Source organism: Staurois parvus, unplaced genomic scaffold (assembly GCF_062004578.1).
Source record: "Staurois parvus isolate SC_StPar_1 unplaced genomic scaffold, SC_StPar_1.0 ptg000891l, whole genome shotgun sequence".
Classification (NCBI taxonomy): domain Eukaryota; kingdom Metazoa; phylum Chordata; class Amphibia; order Anura; family Ranidae; genus Staurois; species Staurois parvus.
This window is the reverse complement of record NW_028318687.1, coordinates 378,368-405,883: the sequence shown is the minus strand read 5'-3', so window position 1 is coordinate 405,883 and position 27,516 is coordinate 378,368. Positions and strand designations below refer to the sequence as shown.

General features: G+C 43.4%; 1 protein-coding gene and 1 long non-coding RNA gene across 2 annotated transcripts in view; one reads left to right on the top strand and one right to left on the bottom strand.

Moving 5' to 3' along the window:
- Positions 1 to 1,402: 1,402 nt before the first annotated feature.
- Positions 1,403 to 8,281, bottom strand: LOC149442399 (uncharacterized). The gene is made up of 2 exons (XR_016307197.1): positions 7,931 to 8,281; positions 1,403 to 1,907 (listed from the first exon to the last, which is right to left on the bottom strand). It is a non-coding gene; the product is annotated as an uncharacterized LOC149442399 (long non-coding RNA).
- Positions 8,282 to 8,338: 57 nt separating this feature from the next.
- The window catches only part of LOC149442398 (ubiquitin-like protein 3), a 256,509-nt gene continuing 237,331 nt past the window's right edge, over positions 8,339 to 27,516 (top strand). The window contains exon 1 of the mRNA XM_089656143.1: positions 8,339 to 8,865. Coding sequence (XP_089512269.1) covers positions 8,839 to 8,865 — 27 coding nt within the window. The 5' untranslated portion in view covers positions 8,339 to 8,838. The remainder of the gene's footprint in view (positions 8,866 to 27,516) is intronic.

Here is a 27,516-nt window from a genome sequence, read left to right as displayed (position 1 = left end):
CTCCTTTGTGATGGGAAGGATTTTCCTGCAAAAGTGTAACTTCAGCTCCAGTATCAATTAAAGCCATCACGTGAAAGAGAAAATGGCTTTCCCCACCATACAGTGACAGGCGCATATTGGATTTGGTCTAAGGAACTTCCCAGTCCCCCTTTTGAGTCTCTCAAACTCCTCCCCAGGATAAAAGGATTTGGGTTCATGTGCAGTGTTCGGAATTGGTTTGGGGCTAACAGGAGGGGTCTGTTCTGTTTCTTCTAAATCTTGGTTGTTATATTCATTTGGAGTAGTGTTCCTAGCCCTGACAGGTTTCCCCACTAACTGTTTTCACCTCTTAAGCAATTCTAAAGTAGAAATCCCATCTATCTCATCTTTAGGTACTCCTGCCTTTAATAAGTCCTCCCACATTTGTCTCCTAAAGATAACTAACCTGGTTAGCTTTTCACCTCCGGTCTTTTCTCCCACATTTCCTTTCTTCTCTGTTCTTTCCTGCTTGTTTTCCTCCTGTCTAGCCTTGACCTTATCTACTGCCCTAACAGGTTTTGTTTTAGTCTCCTCTAGCTCCCCCAACTGACTTAAGAGGGTAGTGGCTTCATGAATTTTGCTATTTAATCCCAGATCCCCTAAGAAGGACAGTAAAGGAGCCCTGCAGGCTTCATCAGCTGCAGAGTGCAGAGCAGATGTAAAGGGTTCCATATCTGGACCCATCCATTCTGAAAACTTATTTAATCCGATTATACAACCCACCTTACGTAACCTGGAAATACCTTCTTTTATCGTTCTCCATTAGTAGTTATTTTTCAGATTACTAGAATTAGTGTATACTTGGACAATCCCATCTCTCACAAGGTCTAACAGTGAAAAATTCACAGTAAACTACCAGACTTTTCACATGGCCTGACACAATTGTGGATCATGGGTTAACACTCCCATAGCCACTGCTTCCTTGCCTAACAAAACAACACTGTCCACCCCTTCATCCCACAAATGTAGGAGCCAACTCAATGAGGGTTCCCCAGACCTCTGGTTGTAGTGTTTTGCCAGCTCATGGAGTTCATGTAACTATGCATTGCTTCCTATGTGTGAAATCCCTGGTGTTACTGCCAGTCCCTCTGCTTTCCTAATAAAAACTGATCACACTAGGCATAAGAACACAGCATGGTCAGTTCTCTAGCTGTGCTGGGAACTCAGCCCGCTCTCTTCCAATGATCAGACTTGTGGCACAGCCATTTACTGAGAAGACCAGCGTGGTACTGTTTCTCCTCCCCTAGCTCTCTGAGCTCCCTATACAGCTAAGAACAGAGGGTATGTCAACACTTATATAAAAGGGTAATAAAAGTATTTAAACCATTTTTTTTCTATATACAGGGAAACATAACTTCCTTTTTTCAAAACGCAATAAAAACCATTTTATGAATCAGAATTGTTTTTATTGTCTTTAATAATGTAGTACATATCTAAAGTTCTGTTTTACACAGTTTTGAAAATCATATCAGGTAGGTGACGCCCCCCATTGTCCATACACTGAATAAGCCGATTTCTGGCGTTTTTCATGACCCTTACCAGCATAGCAGCGGGTATGTTGGCAATTTTCCGAAAGTACAAGGGCAGACGCATGTTTGCGCGCAGAACGCTGCGGGGATCGCAAGATTGAAGCTCACACTGCTTCGATGTTCTCAGGTGATCTGATGGGTCGAGGGACTCCAGCTCTTCGTCTTGTCGTACTTGTGGTTTGTCTGAACGTAGTGACCCACGTAACAATTGATTTCCGGTCCAGGACACGGCCCAACGGGGCTACATTGAAGCGATGTCGGAAGGCGCGTTGAGTTGCGATCACAGAAAATCTGTTCGAAAAGTAGGCTTCTACGGCAAACGCACGCAGCTCACTGTTCCAACGCATGATGATGACTGACCTGGAAGAGAACAAAAACTTTAGAACTATGCCTGTCGCCTGAGACCACTCCCGCCCCGCTATGGCCGCTACAGCCTGAATGGCACGCATTTCAAAAAAGGAAGTTATGTTGCTGCACCCTGTACAAATGTTTTGCCTTTCATTTCTATTTTAAACTGAGTAGGTTGTTTTACAAGGTGAGGGTTTACATACAACCCCTGGCAAAAAGTATGGAATCACCACTCTTGGAAAATGTTCATTCAATTGTTTGTATAGAAAAAAAACGAATCACAGACATGCCTCAAAACTCTTTTCATTTAACATTCTGACCTTCTGGCTTTAGGAAACAAAAAATAAAAAAGAAAGAAAACTAGTCCATTGCAACTGTTTTTGCAGATCAAGCAGAGGACAAAAATAAGAAATCACTCAATTCTAAGGAAAATATTATTGAATTATAAAGAAATCACTACAGTACACCACTAGTACTTTGTTGCACCACCTCTGGAGCCTTGTCATGGACCATTTGTCTTTCATTTCCACCATAGATTTTCAATTGGATTGAGGTCCGGACTATTTGCAGGCCATGCCATTGACATGATGGGGTTTATTTACTAAAGCTGGAGAGTGCAAAATCAGACTCCCTTCTGCATAGAAACCAATCAGCTTCTAACCTCAGCTTGTTCAATGAAGCTTTGGCAATGAAACCTGGAAGCTGATTGGTTTCTATGCAGAAGTGAGTCTGATTTTGCACCTCCAGCTTTAGTAAATAAACCCCGATATGTCTTTCTTGATAGAATTTTTCATGGCTTTTGCCCTATGGCAAGATACATTATCGTCCTGAAAAATGTCATCATCACCAAACATCTTTTCAATTGATGGAATAAGAAAAGTGTCCAAAATCTCAATATAAACTTGTGAATTTATTAAAGATTTAATGACTGTTGTGTCCCCCGTACTTTCACCTGACATGCAATCCCATATCATCAATGATTGTGGACATTTGCATGTTTTCTTCAGACAGTCATCTTTATACATTTTATTGAAACGGCATCAAACATAAGTTCCAGCATCATCACCCTGCCCAATGCAGATTCGTGATTCATCACTGAATATCACTTTTATCCAACCATCCACAGCCCATGATTGCTTTTCTTTAGCCCACTGTAAGCTTGATTTTTTCTGTTTATGTGTTAATGATGGTTTTCGTTTGACTTTTCTGTATGTAAATCCCATTTGCTTTAAACAATATCTTACAGTTCAGGCACAGACGTTGTCTCCAGTTTCTGCCCAATTGTTCCTCATTTGTTTTGTTGTGCATTTTCTGTTTTCAAGGCATAGTGCTTTAAGTTTGCTATCTTGACACTTTGATGTACCAGTACGCTTCACTTATACAACCTTCCCATTTAATCTGTACTTGGTCTAGATTTTAGACACAGCTGACTGGGAAAAACCAACTTCTTTTGCAACATTCCGTGATGATTTACCTTGCTGAAGAAGTTTTATAATCCTCTCCTTTGTTTCATCTGACATCTCTCATGTTGGAGCCATGATTCATGTCAATCAGCTTGATGCAACAGCTCACCACGTGTGCAAGCACTCTTTTTTTAACTGCAGACTAATTAGCAGATGTAATCTGATGCAGATGTTTGTTTTAGAACTGCAGAGTACATGATGATTCCATAATATTCTCCTCAGAATTGAGTGATTCCTTTTTTTCCCTCTGCTTGATCTGCAAAAACAGTTGCAATTGACTAGTTTTCGTTCTAGTTTTTACCCCCTTCCAGCCCAGACCAATTTTCAGGTTTCAGCGCTCTCTCACTTTGAATGACAATTGCGCAGTCATACAACACTGTACCCAAACTAAAATTTTATCATTTTCTTCACACAACTAGAGCTTTCTTTTGGTGGTATTTTTATTTTGTGCTAAATTAACAAAAAAACCCCAAAAACTTTGAAAACCAAACACGTTTTTCTTTGTTTCTGTTATAAAAGTTTGCAAATAAATAATTGTTCTTCATAAATTTAGGCCAAGATGTATTCTGCTACGTCTTTGGTGAAAATAACCCAATTTAGTATTTATTATTTAGTCTGTAGGAGAGTTATAGAGTTCATAAACTATGGGATATATCTGAAAATGTATCAGTCCTGAAGTACTGACAGCCAATCTAATTTTTGAGGTCCAAGAATGTAAGAACAGTACAGATATCCCCCAAATGACCACTTTTTGCAAAGTAGACAGTCCGACGTACTTCATAACTGGCTTTCAGCGCTCTCACACTTTGAATGATAATTACTCAGTCATGCAACACTGTACCCAAATGAAATTTCTGTCCTTTTTTCACACAAATAGAGCTTTCTTTTGGTGGTATTTAATTAGCACTGGGTTTTTTAATTTATGTGCTGTAAATTAAAAAAGATATACAAATTTGAAAAAAAAAAAACGCATTTTTCTTGAACGTATACATTCCAAGGTATTTAGTAAGATGCATGGTGAGTTTTTTAAACCTGTAATTTTTTTCCACAATTCTTTGGAAAATGAAGAAAGTAAATAAAATTTGTTTTTTTTCACACAACTGTTATATTAACAGGTTATTCCTCTCACACAGCATATGCATACTTGCAGCTTCACCCCAAAACACATTCTGTTGCTCCCCCTGAGTATGGGGATACCACATGTGGAAGACTTTTCCACAGCATGGCCGCATACAGAGGCCCAACATCCAAGTAGGACCTACAGGCATTCTGGAGGCATAAATTACACATCATTTCCTGACTACCTATCACATTTTTGAAGGCCTTTGAGCACCAGGACAATGGAATTACCTATAAAATGACCCCATTTTGGAAAACGAACACCCCAATGTATATTCTTTGAGGCATAATGAGTCTTTTGAACATGTCATTTTTTTCCACAAGTTTTCAGAAAATGTGGAAAGAAAATGAAAGTGTATTTTTTTTTTACACAAAGTTCTCCATTTATACGATATTTCTAACACATAGCATGTACATACCAAACATTACACCCCAAGTCCATTCTGCTGCTATCTTCTGGGAGTGCTGCACTGCATGTACTTGTCACTGTGGTACTGGTGGATGTATTCTCCTCCTCAGATCTCCTGAACCTCTTTGTTTGGACTCTCTCCTCCTCAGAATCTGTTGCTGACCCACTGCTTTCAATTGGCTCAGAATCTGAGTCTGACAAAGAGAGTTCACCGCTACTCTCATCGGTCATACTCAGTATCTGGAAAGCCTCCTTGCTTGTTTATAATTTTTTTAGGCATTTTGATGTTCACTTGTACAGATGTTGATTTGACACTGGTACACTGTGACAGATATTGAACACTGGTACACTGTGACAGATGTGGCTTTGACCCTGGTAGGTCGTGACAGATGTTGATCACTGGTACAGAGGTGGATGAGCACTGGTACACCATGACAGATGTGGATGAGCACTGGTACACCATGATAGGTGTGGATCACTGATACTGTGACAGATGTGGAACATGGGTACGGTGACAGATGTGGAACATGGGTACGGTGACAGATGTGGAACATGGGTACGGTGACAGATGTGGATCATGGGGACTGTGACAGATGTGGATCATGGGTACTGTAACAGATGTGGAACCCAGATGTGGATCACGGGCACGGTGACAGATGTGGATCATGGGTACGGTGACAGATGTGGATCACGGGTACGGTGACAGATGTGGATCATGGGTACGGTGACAGGTGTGGATCATGGGTACGGTGGCAGGTGTGGATCACTGGTACTGTGACAGATGTGGCTCACGGGTACTGTGACAAATGTGTATTACTGGCACTGTAACAGATGTGTGGATCACTGGTACTGTCAGATGTGGATCACTGGCACTGTGACAGATGTGGATCATGGGTACTGTGACAGATGTGGATCACTGGCACTGTGACAGATGTGGATCACTGATACTGGGACAGGGCGATGTGCTTTTGTGTAACTCGCAGATCAGATCTACTTCTCCTCACGGGCTCTGTGTGAGGAGAGGCAGAGCAGTTCACCTGAGTGGCAGCTTTGTTGACATCACATGACGGCTGTGACTGACACGGCCATCATGTGATCAGAAGGGCCAATCAGAGGGTTCTTCTGCCGAGCGGTGTTGCGTTGTGTCCAAGGGACACAGGCACACTGAGAACACGCAGCAGAGCGACCACGCGCATGTTCTGAGGGACATTCCTGAACGTCCATTCAGAATGGTGAAGCTCCCACCTGGCCGTTTATGTGGAGTGGCCAGGTGGGAAGCAGTTAAAGCCAAAAGGTTGGAATGTTAAATGAAAATAGTTTGTAGGCATACAAAAGGAGAAACGCGCCTCTAAGTGCAGTATGAAAGACGTTTATTTCTTAATAAGAAAGCCACTCACATGATGGAGGTTAAAAAGAGGCTCATCAATGAAATAGAATAGAGGGATGATATCCAAGTCCAAGGCAACTGCAACGCACGCTGAGGGAGACTGAAGATGGAGAAAAGCCGGCCAGTATGTGTCTCCGATGAAGGGCAGTGGACCGCACCTTGGAGCGCAGTGTTGGCGTCATGACGTAGGAGGGACCAGCATGTAATGCAACAAGCCTTTGCTTGAGAAAGGAGCACGTTTGCCCCCCAGTGGCCTTGCGCATGCCCGAAACGCATAGCATTGCGTGCTGATCCCTCACTCAGAGCCTGCTACAGCTTCAAGAGCTTGCCCTAGTGCAGGGGTGGGCAACTGTGGCGGACTTGTAGTTCACTAACAGCTGGAGGGCCACAGTTGCCCACCCCTGCCCTAGTGCTATATGGACTCCCAACATTGATTTAGAACATGGTTACTGACACTAGGGTTTTGGGACTTCTTTGCGCTGATTTCTTTCTAGTAGTTTTGAGGCAAGTCTGTGATTTTTTTTCTACAAAATTAAATTAACATTTTCCAAGAGCGGTGATTCCATACTTTTTGGCAGGGGTTGTAGACTTGAACTCTAAACTGATAACCTGTAAAGGTTTTTAAAGTATCGCCTATAGATAATTGTAGGTGCTGTAGTTGGTCACCATTTCATAGGCACAGGGGCGGACTGACCATTTGGAAACTCGGGCACTGCCCAAGGGCCCGGGGTCAGTAGGGGGCCCCATGAGATGCCCCTGGTACCTTTTTCATAGGCTTTTTTGAGTTTGGGCAAGGACAGAGGGGCCCCATGATCCCCTATTGGCCAGGGGCCCCATGAGTTGTCAGTCCACCCCAGCATAGGCATGTGCAATTTTAAATCTTGACATGTTTGGTATCGATTTACTTGGTGCAACATCATCGGTTTTGCATTTTACCAAACAATTGGTTATCGTATTGTTTGTGTGCAAAAAAATTCACTTAAGACTTAAGGTGACACTAAAGCTTTTTTTTTTTTTTAAATAACAAGAATGGAGTGGATTTGCACAGAGCAGCCCTGATCCTCTTCTTTTCGGGTCCCTACTGGCGCTTCTTCCTCTCAAGCAGTGGCTCCAGGAAAAGCCGCTTGCCCAGGGGGCACCACTACATGCTTGTCCTCAAGTTGCTGCTCTATGCATCCATAAGAGACATAGAGCTGCGCCTCGGCCCCGCCTTGTCCTCATTGGCTCACTGGCTGTGATTGACAGCTACCACTGCTGTCTCAGCCAATAAGGAGGAAGAGTCTCCGGACAACAGAGGATGTCGCGAACATTGCTGGATCAGAGGGGGCTCAGGTGAGGACTGGGCAGGGAAGGGGTCCACTGCACACATTCATAGAATACATGAAGGCAGAAACCTCTTGAGCCTTTAGAGCCACTTTAAGTATTTTTTTTTTACTGCATATTTGCGTTTGATAAATGGCTGCGCAAATGTTACAACAACCAGCATGTTATTCTCCAGGGCCTTTTTTTCAGAACATTTAACACGTTTGGGGGTTCTAAGTGATTTTGTAAAAACAAAATGCAATGTTAATGTATATGTGCAAAATGTCAGAATTTCCCTGGTGGGCAGTGACGAACCTAAGGCCTGCTGATCTCTGCGGCAGACAATGCTGGTTACCTGACTGTCATGCTGATCCAAACGCTTCACTATCTGAGTAACAAGCAGAATGACGTCAGCTGCCCCCGCCCCCATGTGACAGTTCAGGTGTCACTATAATGAAGCCCATTCTGCAGACATGTAAACATTGTCGCACAGCTGCATTGGAGTCACACAGATCCTGCGACATTTGGCCTCCATTGCAGGGCTGCGAGGAACACTCTGCACTCCCCCCCGGATGACACACAGCTGCCCTCTGCTCCGTCCGTCCTCCAGGGGTCCCCCGGCTCGGCTCTGACACTACACACGCCATCACGTCACCCACCAACTCCCGGCGCCCCGCAGATTCCGGCAGAGCAGGCGGCGCGTGCGCAGTGCGCAGCGGGGACGGCTCAGTCCAGCGCCACTTAATGCGGAGGGCGTGGTCTCACGGATCCCCACCAGCAAGCTCCTCCCCGTTCTCCGCGGCCGCCATGTTTATGCCAGAGAGACGATGACAGGAAGGAGAAGCTGGTGACTGGTGCGCGGAAGGGCAACCGGACTGAGCCAGCCGGTGACGACGACGAAGAGCCCGTGGTGACGGTGCCCGGGAGGGGTGTGTATGTGCGCACTGAGATCCTGCGGAGTTCTATGTGTTCGGATTGTCGCCTGCCTGGGGGCTCGGTGTCACCTCCGCTCCGCTCTCCTCTCCCGGGTCACCTCCTCACCCCCCTGCAGCCTCTGGAGTGAAACTTCCCACGGAGGGGGCAGGCCAGACCGCCGCCAGCAGTACCGGAGGGAGCCGACACCATTCACCTTCCCCAGCAGTGCGGAGGGGCCCATGCCACAGCGGAACTCCGCTCACCCTGACCAGCCTGAGAGCCCAGTGACCTGGATCTAGTAGGAGCACCCTCCGTACACACAGCGCCCAGCCCCGGCCATTGCTCAGCATGTCCAACCCGGTGCCAGTGGATATGGTAAGAGACCTGTGCCTGCCATCTACTCAGGATCGCACTCTGATCTACCCCCTTGTATATACATAGACCTGTGCCTGCCATCTACTCAGGATCGCACTCTGATCTACCCCCTTATATATACATAGAGCTGTGCCTGCCATCTACTCAGGATCGCACTCTGATCTACCCCCTTGTATATACATAGAGCTGTGCCTGCCATCTACTCAGGATCGCAATCTGATCTACCCCCTTGTATATACATAGACCTGTGCCTGCCATCTACTCAGGGTTACACTCTGATCTACCCATCTAATACATAGATCTGTGCCTGCCATCTACTCAGGATCGCACTCTGATCTCCCCCCTTGTATATACATAGACCTGTGCCTGCCATCTACTCAGGGTTACACTCTGATCTACCCATCTAATACATAGATCTGTGCCTGTCATGTACTCAGGATCACACTCTGATCTCCCATCTAATACATAGAGCTGTGCCTGCCATCTACTCAGGATCGCACTCTGATCTCACCCCTTGTATATACATAGACCTGTGCCTGCCATCTACTCAGGATCACACTCTGATCTCCCCATCTAATACATAGATCTGTGCCTGCCTTCTACACAGGATCACACCCTAACCTCCCCCCTTATATATACATAGAGCTGTGCCTGCCATCTACTCAGGATTGCACTCTGATCTCCCCCCTTATATATACATAGACCTGTGCCTGCCATCTACTCAGGATTACACTCTGATCTCCCCCCTTGTATATACATAAACCTGTGCCTGCCATCTACTCAGGATTGTACTCTGATCTCCACCTTGTATATACATAAACCTGTGCCTGCCATCTACTCAGGATCACACTCTGATCTCCCCATCTAATACATAGATCTGTGCCTGCCATCTACTCAGGATCACACTCTGATCTCCCATCTAATACAAAGATCTGTGCCTGCCATCTACTCAGGATCACACTCTGATCTCCCATCTAATACATAGATCTGTGCCTGCCATCTACTCAGGATCACACTCTGACCTCCCCCTTATATATACATAGATCTGTGCCTGCCATCTACTCAGGATTGCACTCTGATCTCCCCCCTTATATATACATAGAGCTGTGCCTGCCATCTACTCAGGATTACACTCTGATCTCCCCCCTTATATATACATAAACCTGTGCCTGCCATCTACTCAGGATTGTACTTTGATCTCCCCCTTGTATATACATAAACCTGTGCCTGCCATCTACTCAGGATTGTACTCTGATCTCCCCCCTTACATATACATAAACCTGTGCCTGCCATCTACTCAGGGTTACACTCTCATTTCCCCTTATATATAGACCTGTCCCCATCTACTCAGGATTGCCCTGACCTTCTAATAGGACCAGTGTATGTATACCTCCCCCCCCCCCCCATGGCTGACATGGTCAGTCAAGTTCAACGCTCACTCAGGATTGGTGATGGGTGTCATTGGGTAACTTTTCTTTCATGGCTGTAATGGTTTCCGGGTTGTAATGCAGCGGCTGGTGTGCAGTGTGTAGAAATCACGGCACTGTCAGTGTATTGAGCAATCACACAGACATTTCATAAAGCACAATTGGGCACGGCGAGGTGTGAAGTGGTGCCTTGTTCTGTGCTGATATAGTAGTGCATGTAGTACGTATTGTGCAGACCTGCCACACAGTGCTGTGAACCGGGCACACGGGAGATCAGGCAGTTTGCCTTGTCCTGTGGTGGGACTGCACTGGAATAGCCACCCAAAGCAAAAAGTTATGGTTTACTTTTTTCTTTAAAAAGGTTATAAGTACCTACCCTGTGCAACAATATTGTAGAGAACAGTCCTTTACCTCCTCTTTGACAGTCCCTCATGTTGGATTGGAGCACCAATGGATCTGCACCTTCCCAAGCCGAGCTGTGTGTGTCCATAGACACACTGCACTGGTAAGCCACACCCCCTGCTCCCTCCAGCTGTCAGGTGCCTATGTCTCCCACTGCTCTAAGCCTCTTGTGAGACCGCGGAGAGAGGGCCGGGAGGTGGGTGTTTAGGGGTGGGTTGGATAGGTAGTGAAGAGATTATTTTTGTTCCCTTAATGCAGAGAACACATTAAGGTAAAATAACCTCTTTAGGTTTAAAGTTCATCTAAAGTCCAGGAAAGGAGGAAAACAACAGCTGTCACCTTTTGTCGCCATCTTTGTGACACTTCCCCCTATCACCCCGAACTGATTGGTCATTTCAGAAGTGCTCCAGCACTGGACAGTCAGGCTGCTTGCACACAGGGGCGTCTATCCACAGTGTTTCAGTGCACCGGGAGGCACAGGCGCACTGTCATGGCCCACTGATTGCAGCCTGTCACAGTTTATGGCAGTCTGAAATACACCGGGCCTTAAAGCGGTATTAAACCCAATCTAAAATGTCATCTATTTCAACTTACCAGTCCTTAGATGTGGTGGCTGCTTTAGTTTCTTTTTTTTTTTAGCTCCCCTCTCTGTTTTCACCTGATGGTCTGGCCAGAAACACACCACCTATATTACAGCGTCCCCACTGTGGATGAAGGAGCAACAGAGACACCTATGGAGATCAGCATTGTCAGTCTGGGGGAGGGGAGTTTTAGATGCATTAGCAGATTTGGATACACTAAGAAACTGAAGCCAAACTCCTGCTAATAATTTATATTTTACAGCAACTGTTTTTTTTTTTTTAATTAATGGCCCAGCCCTGTAACTTCTACATCTGCTGGGCAGATTTTTCTGTGGAAAAACAATAGACTTACTGGCAGGATCATTAGGTGAAAATATAGGAAAGAAAGCCTAAGTGCCCAGTCACAGCACTTTTTTTCTCAAACTCATAGAAAGTATATGGTTTCCAATGGCCCACCGGCGCGGTCCAGTTCCAGAAAAAAAGGATATGTTGTATTTTTCCTGCACTGTATTGTACTGGAATGCAGAAAAATGCAACGATCCCCAGTACAGTGAAAAAAGTATCTGGAATGGAGCCAGAAACGTGTCAAAAACACACAGGGGTGCATTAAAACATGCATCAGAAATTATAATTATACAGGATTTATATAGCGCCAACAGTTTGCTCAACGCTTTACAGTAGAAATGATCTGGAGTACAGTGTTGTGGTGCGAACTGGCCCTAAAAAAAGAAAACAAGTGCAGCCATCACATCTTAGAATTGAAAAGCTGTAAAATAATGAATGTTTGCTTTAATTCTGTACTGAGCAGTCCTGCCATCTACACAACTGTGATTCTGTACTGAGCAGTCCTGCCATCTACACAACTATGATTCTGTACTGAGCAGTCCTGCCATCTACACAACTATGATTCTGTACTGAGTAGTCCTGCCATCTACACAACTATGATTCTGTACTGAGTAGTCCTGCCATCTACACAACTATGATTCTGTACTGAGTAGTCCTGCCATCTACACAACTGTGCATTCTGTACTGAGTAGTCCTGCCATCTACACAACTATGATTCTGTACTGAGCAGTCCTGCCATCTACACAACTATGATTCTGTACTGAGTAGTCCTGCCATCTACACAACTGTGATTCTGTACTGAGTAGTCCTGCCATCTACACAACTGTGATTCTGTACTGAGTAGTCCTGCCATCTACACAACTATGATTCTGTACTGAGCAGTCCTGCCATCTACACAACTGTGATTCTGTACTGAGTAGTCCTGCCATCTACACAACTGTGATTCTGTACTGAGTAGTCCTGCCATCTACACAACTGTGATTCTGTACTGAGCGGTCCTGCCATCTACACAACTGTGATTCTGTACTGAGCAGTCCTGCCATCTACACAACTATGATTCTGTACTGAGTAGTCCTGCCATCTACACAACTATGATTCTGTACTGAGTAGTCCTGCCATCTACACAACTATGATTCTGTACTGAGTAGTCCTGCCATCTACACAACTATGATTCTGTACTGAGTAGTCCTGCCATCTACACAACTATGATTCTGTACTGAGTAGTCCTGCCATCTACACAACTGTGATTCTGTACTGAGTAGTCCTGCCATCTACACAACTGTGATTCTGTACTGAGCAGTCCTGCCATCTACACAACTGTGATTCTGTACTGAGTAGTCCTGCCATCTACACAACTGTGCATTCTGTACTGAGCAGTCCTGCCATCTACACAACTGTGATTCTGTACTGAGTAGTCCTGCCATCTACACAACTGTGCATTCTGTACTGAGCAGTCCTGCCATCTACACAACTGTGCATTCTGTACTGAGTAGTCCTGCCATCTACACAACTATGATTCTGTACTGAGTAGTCCTGCCATCTACACAACTATGATTCTGTACTGAGTAGTCCTGCCATCTACACAACTATGATTCTGTACTGAGTAGTCCTGCCATCTACACAACTATGATTCTGTACTGAGTAGTCCTGCCATCTACACAACTGTGATTCTGTACTGAGCAGTCCTGCCATCTACACAACTGTGATTCTGTACTGAGTAGTCCTGCCATCTACACAACTGTGATTCTGTACTGAGTAGTCCTGCCATCTACACAACTATGATTCTGTACTGAGTAGTCCTGCCATCTACACAACTGTGCATTGGAAGACAAAGGCCTTTGGGTATTCTGAGTTTTTGGCATGTGTCCCTGTACACAAAGGGCCCTAAACAGGAGCAGCACTCAGTACAGTGGTCAGGCCTGCCTCAATGAATGCGTATTTCAGCCTGCCATACACTTTGACAGAACGCAGCACTTGTGACTCTGGCTGCACTGAAACGCTAGGATTGGACGCATGAGGGCTAGACATCCCATGTGCAAGCAGTGTATTTCCTTTTTATTTTATGAGGCCCATTTACATGTGAGTGACATGCTGTTTATTGTCATGCTGAGGCAGTTAAGGAGTTTTCTTGGGGCAGGAGGACACATTTTTGTCCTTATGAACCTCAATGGGAGCACCTGAAAAATGCAGGTAATTTGTGTTTTATGCCTGAGGGCTCGTTCACACTTGACTTTATTTCTAACTCTTGCCAAATGCCCCTATAGCTTTTGACAGGCGTTTGGGAAGCATTTTTAACGCTCCCCAAACGCCCTATGCGCAGTTTTTAGGTGGTTGATAGGCGTTTGCCAAGCTTTAAAACCACAAACACCTATAATAAAGTTAAATGGTATTAACACTCCGCAGCCACCTTGCAACCGCGTCGCAAACGCCTGCTAGGCGTTTGAGGAGCGGCACCATAGGACGCCATCCTGAGGAAGTCACGTGTACGTGACGCAACGCATAGATGCAAAGTGGTGATGCACTTCCGGCGGAGCGCCATCTTGCTACACCAGGTTTACACAGTACACCCATACTGTGTGGTGTGACAAGCCGTGTTTGATCTGCGTTAATGTGAGTGCAATATTTGGCGATTTAACATATTAAATAGTGTTGCACTATGAAAGACTTGTCTTTTTGTCCTTTCATGGCTGTAATGTGAGACTCCTTTATTGGCCTGCACTGCGTTTATCCCTGAATGGAAGAATGATTTATATTGGAAGGCAGTTACCAGTGCGGTTCAGTGGAATCAGAGCGACCTGGAGAGTTGGTACCTGTAGGATGCAGAGTGATCCAAGAGGCGTGTTGACCCTTTTGGGTCGCAGCAAGGAGGCGAGGGGGCATGCCTGCCATCTAAGGATATACAGTCAGGTCCATAAATATTAGGACATCTACACAATTCTAACATTTTTGGCTCTATACACCACCACAATGGAATTGAAATGAAACGAACAAGATGTGCTTTAACTGCATACTGTCAGCTTTAATTTGAGGGTATTTACATCCAAATCAGGTGAACGGTGTAGGAATTACAACAGTTTGCATATGTGCCTCCCACTTGTTAAGGGACCAAAAGTAATGGGACAGAATAATAATCATAAATCTAACTTTCACTTTTTAATACTTGGTTGCAAATCCTTTGCAGTCAATTACAGCCTGAAGTCTGGAACGCATAGACATCCCCAGACGCTGGGTTTCATCCCTGGTGATGCTCTGCCAGGCCTCTACTGCAACTGTCTTCAGTTCCTGCTTGTTCTTGGGGCATTTTCCCTTCAGTTTTGTCTTCAGCAAGTGAAATGCATGCTCAATCGGATTCAGGTCAGGTGATTGACTTGGCCATTGCAGAACATTCCACTTCTTTCCCTTAAAAAACTCTTTAGTTGCTTTTGCAGTATGCTTTGGGTCATTGTCCATCTGCACTGTGAAGCGGCGTCCAATGAGTTCTGAAACATTTGGCTGAATATGAGCAGATAATATTGCCCGAAACACTTCAGAATTCATCCTGCTGCTTTTGTCAGCAGTCACATCATCAATAAATCCAAGAGAACCCGTTCCATTGGCAGCCATACATGCCCACGCCATGACACTACCACCACCATGCTTCACTGATGAGGTGGTATGCTCAGGAAAGAATTCTTTGATCATCCACCACAGTTTTCCATGGTTTTCCGGGTCTTTTGGTGTTGCTGAGCTCACCGGTGCGTTCCTTCTTGTTAAGAATGTTCCAAACAGTTGTTTTGGCCACGCCTAATGTTTTTGCTATCTCTCTGATGGGTTTGTTTTGTTTTTTTCAGCCTAATGATGGCTTGCTTCACTGATAGTGACAGCTCTTTGGATCTCATCTTGAGAGTTGACAGCAACAGATTCCAAATGCAAATAGCACACTTGAAATGAACTCTGGACCTTTTATCTGCTCATTGTAATTGGGATAATGAGGGAATAACACACACCTGGCCATGGAACAGCTAAGAAGCCAATTGTCCCATTACTTTTGGTCCCTTAACAAGTGGGAGGCACATATGCAAACTGTTGTAATTCCTACACCGTTCACCTGATTTGGATGTAAATACCCTCAAATTAAAGCTGACAGTCTGCAGTTAAAGCACATCTTGTTAGTTTCATTTCAAATCCATTGTGGTGGCATATAGAGCCAAAAATGTTAGAATTGTGTCGATGTCCTAATATTTATGGACCTGACTGTATACTCACCATCTGCACCAGCACTATAGCACGTGGTTTGAAGATATAGGCACTTTTTGGCAGTCATTGCCATCTTTGCTATTCTTGGCAACTTGTTGGACACTTTTTATCGTTTTATGCGTTTCTGAAGTTTGTTTATATATTGCGTTTAACATTATTCACTAGTCACTTTATTTGGTTTTTATCACAATTTTGGGATACACTTTATATATCATTCACTTTGTTTGTGATCATATCCCTGATCTGTATATAGCACCTAGTCTTTTGGGGTTTGGTCCCAAGTGGGACTGGGTATTGTCACTGTATGAGGGTCCGGGCATAGGACCAGCTTCATCATATGCACTTTGTGTACTGATAACATCACAGTTTGAGACACTGTTTTTCTAGATCTTGATAGATCTATCACTTATATATTTATATTCATTCATTTATGTGATTTCTGTTTTTTATCTTATTACTGTGGAGTTTGCACATTTAGTTATCAGCGCTACACCACTGTTATATTTTATCACTTCTATTTGTCCACTTATAGGTAGAGGATAGGGTGTTGGCAGCATATAGAAATTAGGTTCCATATTAGCGCAGGGGGATCTCTGTCACCATCTTGTTTACCATAGACTTGAATGGGAGGCTTTAACTCCTGACTGTACATGAGGCATGCTGACAAAGCTAGTGTGAACAGTCATTCTGCTACTCCTAGTAACCTGCATTCCATTGGCCTCAACAAAAATGCGTATGCCTGTAAAGAAAAAAAATACTGACACTTAAGTGTGGATCTAGCCTTAGGGAGATTTCTCTTCACTTCTTGTCCTGAGGATACAACAGGAAGTGTGGGGAAATCCCCTTGTAGCTAGTTGTCAACAAAACAAACGTCCCCATAGGAACATTTCACCTCCGTTTGTTTGGTTGACAACACAATATTTTGGGGGCTTCACCTACTTTCAGTCCTGGTGACAATGGTCATCCGGATTTAGAATGGTGAATCTCGCAGGGAAACAGACAGTGGTAAAAATCTCAGAGATTTTAACCCTTCCCTACTCTATCCAAAACTAAAATAAAAGTATTGGCTTTAGCCCCCAGTCACATATAGCCTGAGTGTAGCCAAGTGATTTCGAGGTATTTCTACGTGCAGATTGCAGTACAGCATTACAATCATGTATGGCCCCATAAGCGTTTAAATGGGAGCGCTGAAAGATGATGTGTAAACATGCGATTTTCCAGCAGTTTTGAGGCACTCTTTAAAGTCTTTAGAGCTAAAAATGCACAAGTGTGCCCCATGGAGCCCATTTACTTTTGAGATTAATATGACAGGAAACAAGCAGCAGGTTGGTTAGGTGAGACTCACTGAGAATAAAGAGATTCTTTATCTTGAGCATTGTTATGGTTCTTTTTGAATGGGGGCTAAGGCTGGAAAGTTCGAATCTCGGCCTGTTCAGCAGGGATCGGCTAAGAGTTGAACCATGTATGGGCAGGCTGAATGTACCCAAGTTGATCAATCAATCATCTTATGTCGGATTTTACATGTGATTATTCTAGCGGCTATTATAGTCACTAGCAGTAACCACTGTGTTCACCAGGTAGGGAATGGCTCTAACCTGCAACCCCCCCCCCTCACGCATGGTGAGAACACAATGGCTCCGCAGGAGGGATCCTCTACCAACACTGGCTGTGTTGATGGGAGAATTGAGCAGTTTTCTTTCCTGCCACCCGTGGTGGAAGGAAAGAAAATTGCTTCGTCTATGGTTGGCATTAGATGCACTTTAATCATTTGTCTTATTTATTTGATACAGCTGATACATTGGGGTTGATTTACTAACCCTAGGTTCACATCTGTGCGGGTGGTGCTGCTGCGGATCCGCATGAAAACACGTGCAACCGCACCACCCGCACAGAGAAATGCGGACCCGCGGGCGGGTGTCATTAGTTCTAATGGCACGCCGCCCGCACTGGAAAATGCAACCGTACAGGGAACCGAGGTTCCTATGTGGGGTGTGTTTTCCAAAGAAGTGCAGGGACTTCTCTGCGTGTCACGGGGCACGGGAGTCCATTCAAATGAATGGGCTCTCGTGCCTGTGCAAAACGCGGCCCACACTGCCACATATATGTGAATCAGGGGTAATACTAGAGAGTGCACATTCTGGTGCAGCTCTGCATAGAAACCAATCAGCTTCCAGTGTGTTGTGTTTTTTTCTTTTTTTTTTTTTTTTTTCTTGTCAAAGCTTAATTGAACAAGCTGAAGTTAGAAGCTGATTGGCTACCATGCACAGCTATACTGGATTCTGAGAGCACCACTTTTAGTAAATCAACCCCATTGCGTTGTCAAGGACTTTACCCAGAATTGCTCACTAAAAGGTATTTGATTGCTGTATTAATAGTCATTCAGCGATTGCAATTATTATAATATACGTGGTGATCCTGCCAGTAGCACGCTTCCTGCCCTAGGGTGACAACTCTCACACATGTATCTGTGGAGTGGCTGTATTGTCGCCCTAGGCTGCTCTCCTGATTTGGGCAGAAAAACTCTCCCTCTCACCTCATCTCCATTATGTAGGTAGGTTTTATTTTATAGTACACTGAAGTTTGCTGGGAAACCTGAACTGATCTATTCAGTGAACAGGAAGTTACAGGGACGCTGGAAATCTGGGAAGATAGGTTATTTTTGGTACACAGAACATGATATTGACTTGAAAAAGAGAGAGCCACCATATCTAAAGCTAGGTATGCACAGATCAAAATTCATTTGGTCCTTGCTGGACTGGCCAGATTTCCAGCAGTGTGTGGCTTTCAGAAGTCAATTATTTGTCTTTTGTTGTAGGGACATGTCAGAATCTGCTGCAGACAGTGATCCGTGTATTCTGGCAGCGGCAGGTGTCACTTTCAGAACAACATGGGCTTGGGGGTTCTTGCATCTACCTTATTTGTGTGGATGGAGGAATCTGTCAGATTCGTTTTTCATTTGACCCGCTGGCTGAATAAAAAAAAGAAAGTGTATGACCAGCCAAAGAATTGGTCAGATGGAGTATATTACATTTTTGTTTTGGGGATTAGATTACATAATCACATAGTTGGTGAGTTTAAACAAAAACACAGGACCAGTTTTTTCACTTTTTTCGTTTGGTGTCAGCTGATACCAGTAGTTATGCATTAAAAACATAATTTGAAAGATGGTAATATGCAGACAACCAAAGAGAATTCAGCTTTTAGAGCAGGCAAAGGAAGTCCACTTTGTTCAGTTTCTTCGCTAACCTGCAGTCTTCATCCTCAATGAATATAGAGGCCATTGTGATCTGCTTGTGTTTAATTGCTTGTGCCCATTGCAGTTCCTGAACAAATGACGCCGGCTGTTTTGAAGACGTACATTTCTGTTTTGCGTTTAGAAAAAGCTAAACTGGCTGCAAGACAAAGCCGAGAGAAGTGGAATATATTGCATGCATACTAATGTGAAATGTCAGCATTTAAGACAGTTTGGGTTTTAAGTTCCCTGCTCAGTTGCTTCATGTATCAGCAGTTTATATCTGCAGTGCAGGTTTTTTTGTCATCTACGGAATCCTTTCACATGTTCAGTTACAGTTCCTCTTCTCCATCCAAATCTTTTTACTGTAAATAGAATGAATTCTGTCTGTGGGAGTTTAAATGGAAATCATGTGTGTCTGTTATTCTTCACCGTTACTGTGTATTATGCAGGCTCTAAAAGCTCAGGAGAGCCGTTCATTTTGGTGAGGAATGTCCCTTATTGGCAGGTTTATGCTGGTGTTGCCTAACAGAAGGTTGGCCATCTCTCGATTTCCCTCATTTCAGTTCCAAAGGTTCTGTGTTCAGCAGTATTTTGGTTTGAAGGCAGGCCAAATCATTAGTCTGTTAGTGGATTCATATGTAACACATCAGCATATTTATGAATATATATTTGCATACTACAGGCTAGATCTTGGCTAAGCCAGTATATGGGTTGTTGTATTATGTGAGTGGTTATATTGTCAATTCTGGGTCCATCTTTCTGGGAAAGTGTGTAAAGATTTCCAACATTTTATTTATCTCTGAAAGTGTGCGTATATTTTTGTGTGTGCGTATACATGCATGTGTATATATACTGAGCGTGCGTGTAAATATATATACTTAGCGGTGCACTTGACTGAAAACCGAAACCGAATTGCGCCGTTTTTAAAAATTAATATATATATAAAAAAACAATATACCCATTTTTTTGTAAAATATGAAAGAAGATGTTACGGCGAGTAAATAGATACCCAACATGTCACACTTTAAAATTGCACACGCTCGTGGAATGGCGTGAACTGTGGTACTTTAAAAATCTCCATGGGTGATGCTTTAGAAATTTCTACAGGTGAGCAGTGTAAAGTTACAGAGGAGGTCTAGTGCGAGAATTACTGCTCTTGCTCTGACATTCGTGGTGATACCTCACATGTGTGGTTTGAACACCATTTACATATGTGGGCATGGCCTACGTATGCATTCACCACTACGTGCGAGCACGGGGGGGGATGGGGGCACTTTAATCTTTTTAAAAAAAATTTATGTAGTGTTTTTTTTTTTTTTTTTTTCTGCACTGTTCCTTTTAAAACAAAAATTTAATCACTTTTATTCTTATCACAAGAAATGCATGCATCCCTTGTGATAGAAATAATTAGAGACAGCTCCTCTTTATGGATAAATATGGGGTCAGTAGCCACATTTGCGCTGTGTGGTTTCCTGCAATTTTCCGATGTGTGGGGGCGCTATGAAATTGGAACTTCACTCTCTCAATCAACATTGAATATTTTTAATCCTTTTACTGCTAGCATTAGTGAATAGATAGGAAAGTATAGAGTATTCACTTGTTTTAAACTTCTTTTTTTTTTATTCAGTTACTTCCTGATTTCTTGCCTAAGCAAATGATGTCATACATCCCAGGAGTCTTCAGGAGGAGAGGAGGGGTTTTCTTAGCCAAGCACACCCTCCTGTGTGCATGCCTGAACTAAGGGCAGATGGATTCTAGGATATCTATGCTACATGAATCATCTGCCCTTGCTGAACATGGCCATGGTCATAAATGCCAGAGAGGAGTTTTACAAAGTGATCTCTCAGCAAAATAAATGGTGGAGACATGGATGGATTGGGGCAGTTTCCTTTGAATATTAAATATGAATTAAATAGCATTTTTGCTTTGTGGTGCTCAGATGCAGTGTAGTTTGACTTTAAGAATGAATTTTTGGCACTTTAACGCATCTGCTAAAAAGAAGCCTGCGGGTGTGGGAATACATGCGATTTACACGCATAACTGCATATATGTACTCCTAGCCAAAAGGTTTGGTTTTAACACTAAAGTGAAATCCCAAATTCCGCTTGGACAAAGCCAGTTTGAATACTTTTCTATAGTATTGTGAGCTGTTATGGAATAAGAATGAAAGCCCAACGCCTGGCTGTTACATAGTTAGTCTGGCTGAAAAAAGACAAAAGTCCATCCAGTTCAACCATAACAAAAAAAAAAGTTCTAATTCTACACCCACAGTTGATCCAGAGGAAGGCAAAAAAAAAACGCAGCAAATTTGTGTTGCTAAATCTTCTCAGGCGTTGGGTTTGCTCCATGCTGCATCGATTAATCGCTTGGATAGGTAGGGAGGGAATAAACGCAGTTACCCTATACTTCACTCTTCAAGGCTGTGCGACAATGTGGGTGAAGCCTTGTCCTTTCCTGTACAATGCATTGTATGTGTGACCAGCCGGGCAGCAGATTGAAGTGGCTTCAGGGGACTTATCACAGAGGAGGAAGGCTGCAGGTGCAACGAATAAGGCAAGTATCCATACTTACTGCTTTACCCCCCTAGCCAAGTGAGTGTTTAACCCATACAGTTATGGGGGTGTTGGGACTGCACGAGCAGTGGTGTATTTAGGTTCTGTGCTGCCCTAGGAAACACATAAATTGGACCCCCCCCCGTGGAGAGAGCCTGACCTTGACCAACAACACCCCTGCCCCACCCGAGAGAGCCGTCCACTAACCCTCCAATCTCCAAAGCTCTGGCCATCCCCAGGAACAACAGTGGGACTCTGCATACACCATCAAGCAGTCCACAGCCTCTCTCGGATCCCACCTGGTCCCCATGTCCTTCCTCCGGGGGCCAGTGCTGCCCCCCTAAAAGAAAAAAAATGCCGCCCTAGGCAAATGCCTTGTGGTAAATACGCCCCTGTGCACGAGTACATTTAACAGCTCAGACTTGGGCTTTTAAAGGTTGATTTGACCCCCCCAGATTTCCCACTGCTGGTATGTGGGCAATGGAAGAGTGATTTCAAAATGTAAACATTTCTCCATTGTGCCAGTTTGCTGTACTATACTGCTATCTGGACTTGTATATCAGAGGTTGTCTTTAGTGCGGACCATACAAGATAGATTCTTATTTACTGTGTGTATAAAATCTGTAAAGGCAAGTTTTTTGCATTTCAATAGATTTGATAGATATGGCAATTGGTCTGTAGATAATATACATCATTCTCTTCCCAGATAAAACGAGAGTTTAGCTCTAAATTACTCCGATTCCATTACAAGGTAATTGGCCTTAATCTTTTGTCCCAAAAGCACCACTTGCCAAATTTTCAGTGCAATTGTATGCCAATTGTACACATGTAATTGCAGTCTGCCCGTAATGATTGCTGGATTTATCAGTTCTAGTAAAGTTTTATGTGTGACAATCCCTGGCTGATTTGTGTAGGGTTTCCTATGATACAATAGCCCTGCCAGTTTTTATTGTGCAGTAAGAATAAGTAGCCAATATTTAAGGGCCTCCTGGAGCTGTTGCTCGAATATTGAATAAACTGTATGTTTTCAGACGGCAGCTTGAAGAGTCTTTTAAGCTTTTTTTTTTTTTTTTTTTTTAAATTTATTTTGCACTTTAAGGCTTTAAGGCCTAGTTCACACAAGCTTCACCTTTTTGTAGAAGAGCAGGTTGAACAGCAAGCTGTGAAAAAGCATTTGCAGAGATTTCAGTACAATTTGTTGAAGCTTTTAAAGCATTATTCGGTTCCAGTTTAGGATTGTTAAATGTAGATTGTTGATGGGAGTACTGCTATTTTACAAAAGTTGCTAGCAGGCTTTAGCATTATTTGGAACATGTTGGAATTCTGCTAGCAGCTTGTTTAAAGTGATTGTTAGCACTCCCATTAGGATCAGGATTTTAAAATTTTAATTTCAATAGATTTTTATTGACTTTTTTCAAATAAGAGATACAGAAGTTTGGACGAGAATGGAAGGCAAACAGAGAAAATGGCGATACAGTGGTTACCATTTTTTAAACAGGAGTTGAAGGGTTCTTTAAAGGCTTCGGGAGTGCTGCTCAAAGCTTCAAGTTTGCTGAAAGTGGTGGAAGAACTTGCTGAAAGCTTCATTAAAGCTTGCTGCTCTCACAAATCCTATTGGATGCAGATGTAGAGACTGGACTATCTACTGTTCTGTGAGTCCAAATGTTGCCCCTCAGTTCTTGCACCCACCTTATACTCTTTTGCATATGGGACAAGCTCCAACATAATCGTAATTTTGTCTCTTCTTTTTGCCCTTTAGCTCATATTTTCAATTATTCATTTTTCCCACCTAGTCTAGACGTTAAAGCCTTTCAGTGGAGGCTGGATAAGAGGTTATATAGAATCAGTCATTTTTTTTTTATGAATAGGGGACCCTATTACATTTTGGTATTGGAGATCGCCCACTGGAGTGATTCTGCTTCCTCCATATTGTCCATTTCAACATGCACACTCTTAAACCACAGGTGTTGGAATGGTCATCAAGGGGGGAGGGGGGAGGGAAATGGAGGTCGGGTTGAGGTTGGGGTGGCATATCTCTAATCTATAAGCTGCTCCTTGGTTCACCTGGTCAAAATGTACCCTTGATCCTCTTCATTGTGTTTGAGGTTGTCACCTGGTAGAATCAATGTTTCATGTATGGTGGGAATGCCCTAGGATCCAAGTATTCTGCAATGGCTTCTTTGCTCTTCTTCATAGGGTTTCAGGAAGGACTGTCCCAAAATCACCCCAGATTTTGACCTGACTCCTAAATATTCCCAGCGATTGATCTTCTTCATCCTCCTTGATGCTAAAATGACCTTCACTGTGGCATAGAGGCAACCACCGATGTCCCTCTTGCAGCCATAGAGGACATTTACTTGGATTAAGACCCATGAATGGATTGTTAACATTCTGAGTGATACCGTGACTCTTTTGCTCTCTCTTTCAATCTGGTCCACTCTTTTCTACTTTTACCCTTTCTTCTATTTCTATTCCTTTTTTTGGACTCTGTGGTTCATACTGATATTGTTTATTGTATTTTAAGAGAGAACTTCCTCAAGACACCTTTGGGAAAGGACAACTCTTTCTGACGCAGAATGTCGAGGGGATATAGTGGTCTCTGCGGCTTGTTTTGGTTAGATGGACTATGTTTTCATGGCTATGGATACTGTAAGCTTGTTGTAGGCTAGTTATTATTATTATACAGGACTTCTATAGCGCCGACAGTTTGCTCATCGCTTTACAATATGGAGGGAGACAGTACAGTAACAATACAGTTCAATACAAGAGGGATTAGAGGGCCCTGCTCCTTGGAGCTGCTAGTTAAGAGCATTATATTCTTTTGCGGAATTATTGGAAGTTCATGTATCGATTTTCATTTTATTCTCTTTTCAATAAAAATTGAAAGTAAATGTTTTCTGCTCTCGCTGCTTACATACAAGCTGAAGCCTGTGTAAACTAGGCCTAAAGAAGCCGAAACCAGTATAGCTGTACAGAAGGATCGATTAAAAAAAAAAAGCTGTGTGACGCCAGACCAAGATGACCGTCCTATGCCAGAAAAATAAAAACTGCTATGGCAGCTTCTGTGTTCCTTTTAAGCCAGTGGCTGAAAACAAATCTCAGGAGCCAGGTTGTCAGGACAACAAAATAAAACTTAGAGCTAGAACTTAACCTTCTGGAGTCTTTTCTGCTATAGTCTATGGAAAAACATGTCCATGCTGCAGTCCTTGTCAATAGCACCACCTGGGTGGACCCTTCCTGCCTAGGACAGCTTTACAGTGCTGCCTGATGCTAGACTTTCCTACACAATAGGAGGATTCAGAGACAGGGTTTCCAGCAATATTTTTATTCTGATCAGTAAATCATGTGACTATACTTCCCCATACCCTCTTTCTTTAGAATATCACTCTCTATCGCTGGCCTCTGAACATTTGCACATGTGAGTGTTGATGAAGAAGTGAATTGTGCGACTCAAAAGAATTGAATAGCAGCTCAGATTGTCACACTGCACTTTAAAAGTGTAAGTTACTAGGATATAAAAAAATGATTATTACACAGGATTTATATATTGACAACAGTTTACGCAGTGCTTTATAACATAAAGGCAAACAGTACAATTTACAATACAATTTAATACAGTAGAAATCATAGGGCCCTGCTCATTAGAGCTTACAATCTAAGAGGGATAGACAAGAGATACAAAAAGTAATTACTGTGGGGGATGTGCTGATGGAGAAAATAATTTACAGCTGTTAGGTTGAGGTGGGATAGTCTTCTCTGAAGAGAAGGGTTTTCAGGGATAGTCTAACATTGGACTGAGTAGGAGAAAATTGGACAGTTTGGGGTAGGGAGTTCCAGAAGAAAGAGAGGCTCAGGAGAAGGCCTGGATGTAGACAGATTGTGGTAGGGAGTTCTGGAGGGAGAGGCTCAGGAGAAGTCCTAGATTTGTAAAATGGGGGTCTGGGTAAAGATTTAGTGGGTAGCTATACTTTTTAACTAACCTATGCCTTACCGCCCCTGATTGTTATCCTCTACATCACAGGTGTCACACACAGGCCATTTCATGTGGCCCTTGCACCTCTCCTGCAGGTACCCCCTTGTCTCAGCAGTCGGCAGCAGAGCGGAGAATAGAACTTTTCTGCCAAATCCTTCACCTCTCGGTGCAGCAGCAGCACCCCCTCATCTCTGTCTCCCTTGGTCTCAGCATTCAGCAGACTGGTAACTGACTCCGCTCTTCCTCATGTCCTCCTCCAGACCCTGCACTTTCTGCTGTCCAGCTCTGCATCTAAAGGGGGTGCACGGTGATGGTAGGGAGGGTGTGGGATTTTTGACATCTAATGTAATGAGGGTGCTCTGGACATCTAGTCTTACAGATTCAGCTGACCCTTTGAGGGCAACCATAATGCTGATACGGCCCGTGATGAAATTGTGTTTTACGCCCCTGCTCTACATGCTGCCCAAACATCCCAGAGCAACATGATGTTTCCCTTGCACAGCCTCTTTACTGGTAGATGGCAGTACTGAAAGACCCTGCCAGCTGACAGAGGTGCCTTACAGCCCAATGCAGGCTGTTGCTTCTGCACTACTATTCTGATATGTACAAGGGTGTACAGTTGTGTTCAAAATAATAGCAGTGTGTTGAAAAAAAGTGAATAAAGCTCAAAATCCTTCTAATAGCTTTTATTTCCATACACACAAATGCATTGGGAACACTACACATTCTATTCCAAATCAAAACATGAAGAAAAATAGATCACATTTGTGTTGTTCCTCTAAAGAAAATTGAAGAAAAGTGAATATTAGACTGTTCAAAAAAATAGCAGTGTTTGTATTCTTTACAAACTCAAACATTCACTATATAAACTGAAAAATGTTTGAAGATTTTGCTTTCCTTTGAATCACTTAATATTTAGTTGTATAAGCACTGTTTCTGAGAACTGCTGTACATCTGTGTTGCATGGAGTCAACCAACTTCTGGCACCTGTGAACAGGTATTCCAGCCCAGGATGATTGGACTACATTCCACAGTTCTTCTCTATTTCTTGGTTTTGCCTCAAACAGCATTTTTGATGTCACCCCACAAGTTTTCTATTGGATTAAGATCCGGGGATTGGACTGGCCACTCCATAACGTCAATCTTGTTGGTCTGGAACCAAGATGTTGCACGTTTACTGGTGTGTTTGGGATCGTTGTCTTGTTGGAACACCCATTTCAAGGGCATTTCCTCTTCAGCATAAGGCAGCATGACCTCTTCAAGTATTCTGATGTATTCAAACTGATCCATGATCCCTGGTATGCGATAAATAGGCCCAACACCGTAGTATGAGAAACATCCCCATATCATGATGCTTGCGCAACCATGCTTCACTGTCTTCACCGTGTACTGTGGCTTGAATTCAGTGTTTGGGGGTCATCTGACAAACTGTCTCCGACCACTAGACCCAAAAAGAACAATCTTACTTTCATCAGTCCAGAAAATGTTGCGCCATTTCTCTTTAGGCCAGTCAATGTGCTCTTTGGCAAATTGTAACCTCTTCAGCACGTCTTTTTTTCAACAGTGGGACTTTGCGGGGGCTTCTTGCAGATAGCTTGGCTTCACATAGGCGTCTTCTAATTGTAACAGTACTCACAGGTAACTTTACACCTTCTTTGATCTTCCTGGAGCTGATTGTTGGCTGAGTCCTTGCCATTTTGGCTATTTTTCTATCCGTTCGAATGGTAGTTTTTTGCATTCTTCCACGTCTTTCAGGTTTTGGTTGCCATTTTAAAGCATTTGTGATCATTTTAGCTGAGCAGCCTATCATTTCCTGCACTTCTTTATATGTTTTCCCCTCTGCAATCAACTTTTTAATCAAGGTACGCTGTTCTTCTGAACAATGTCTGGAACGACCCAT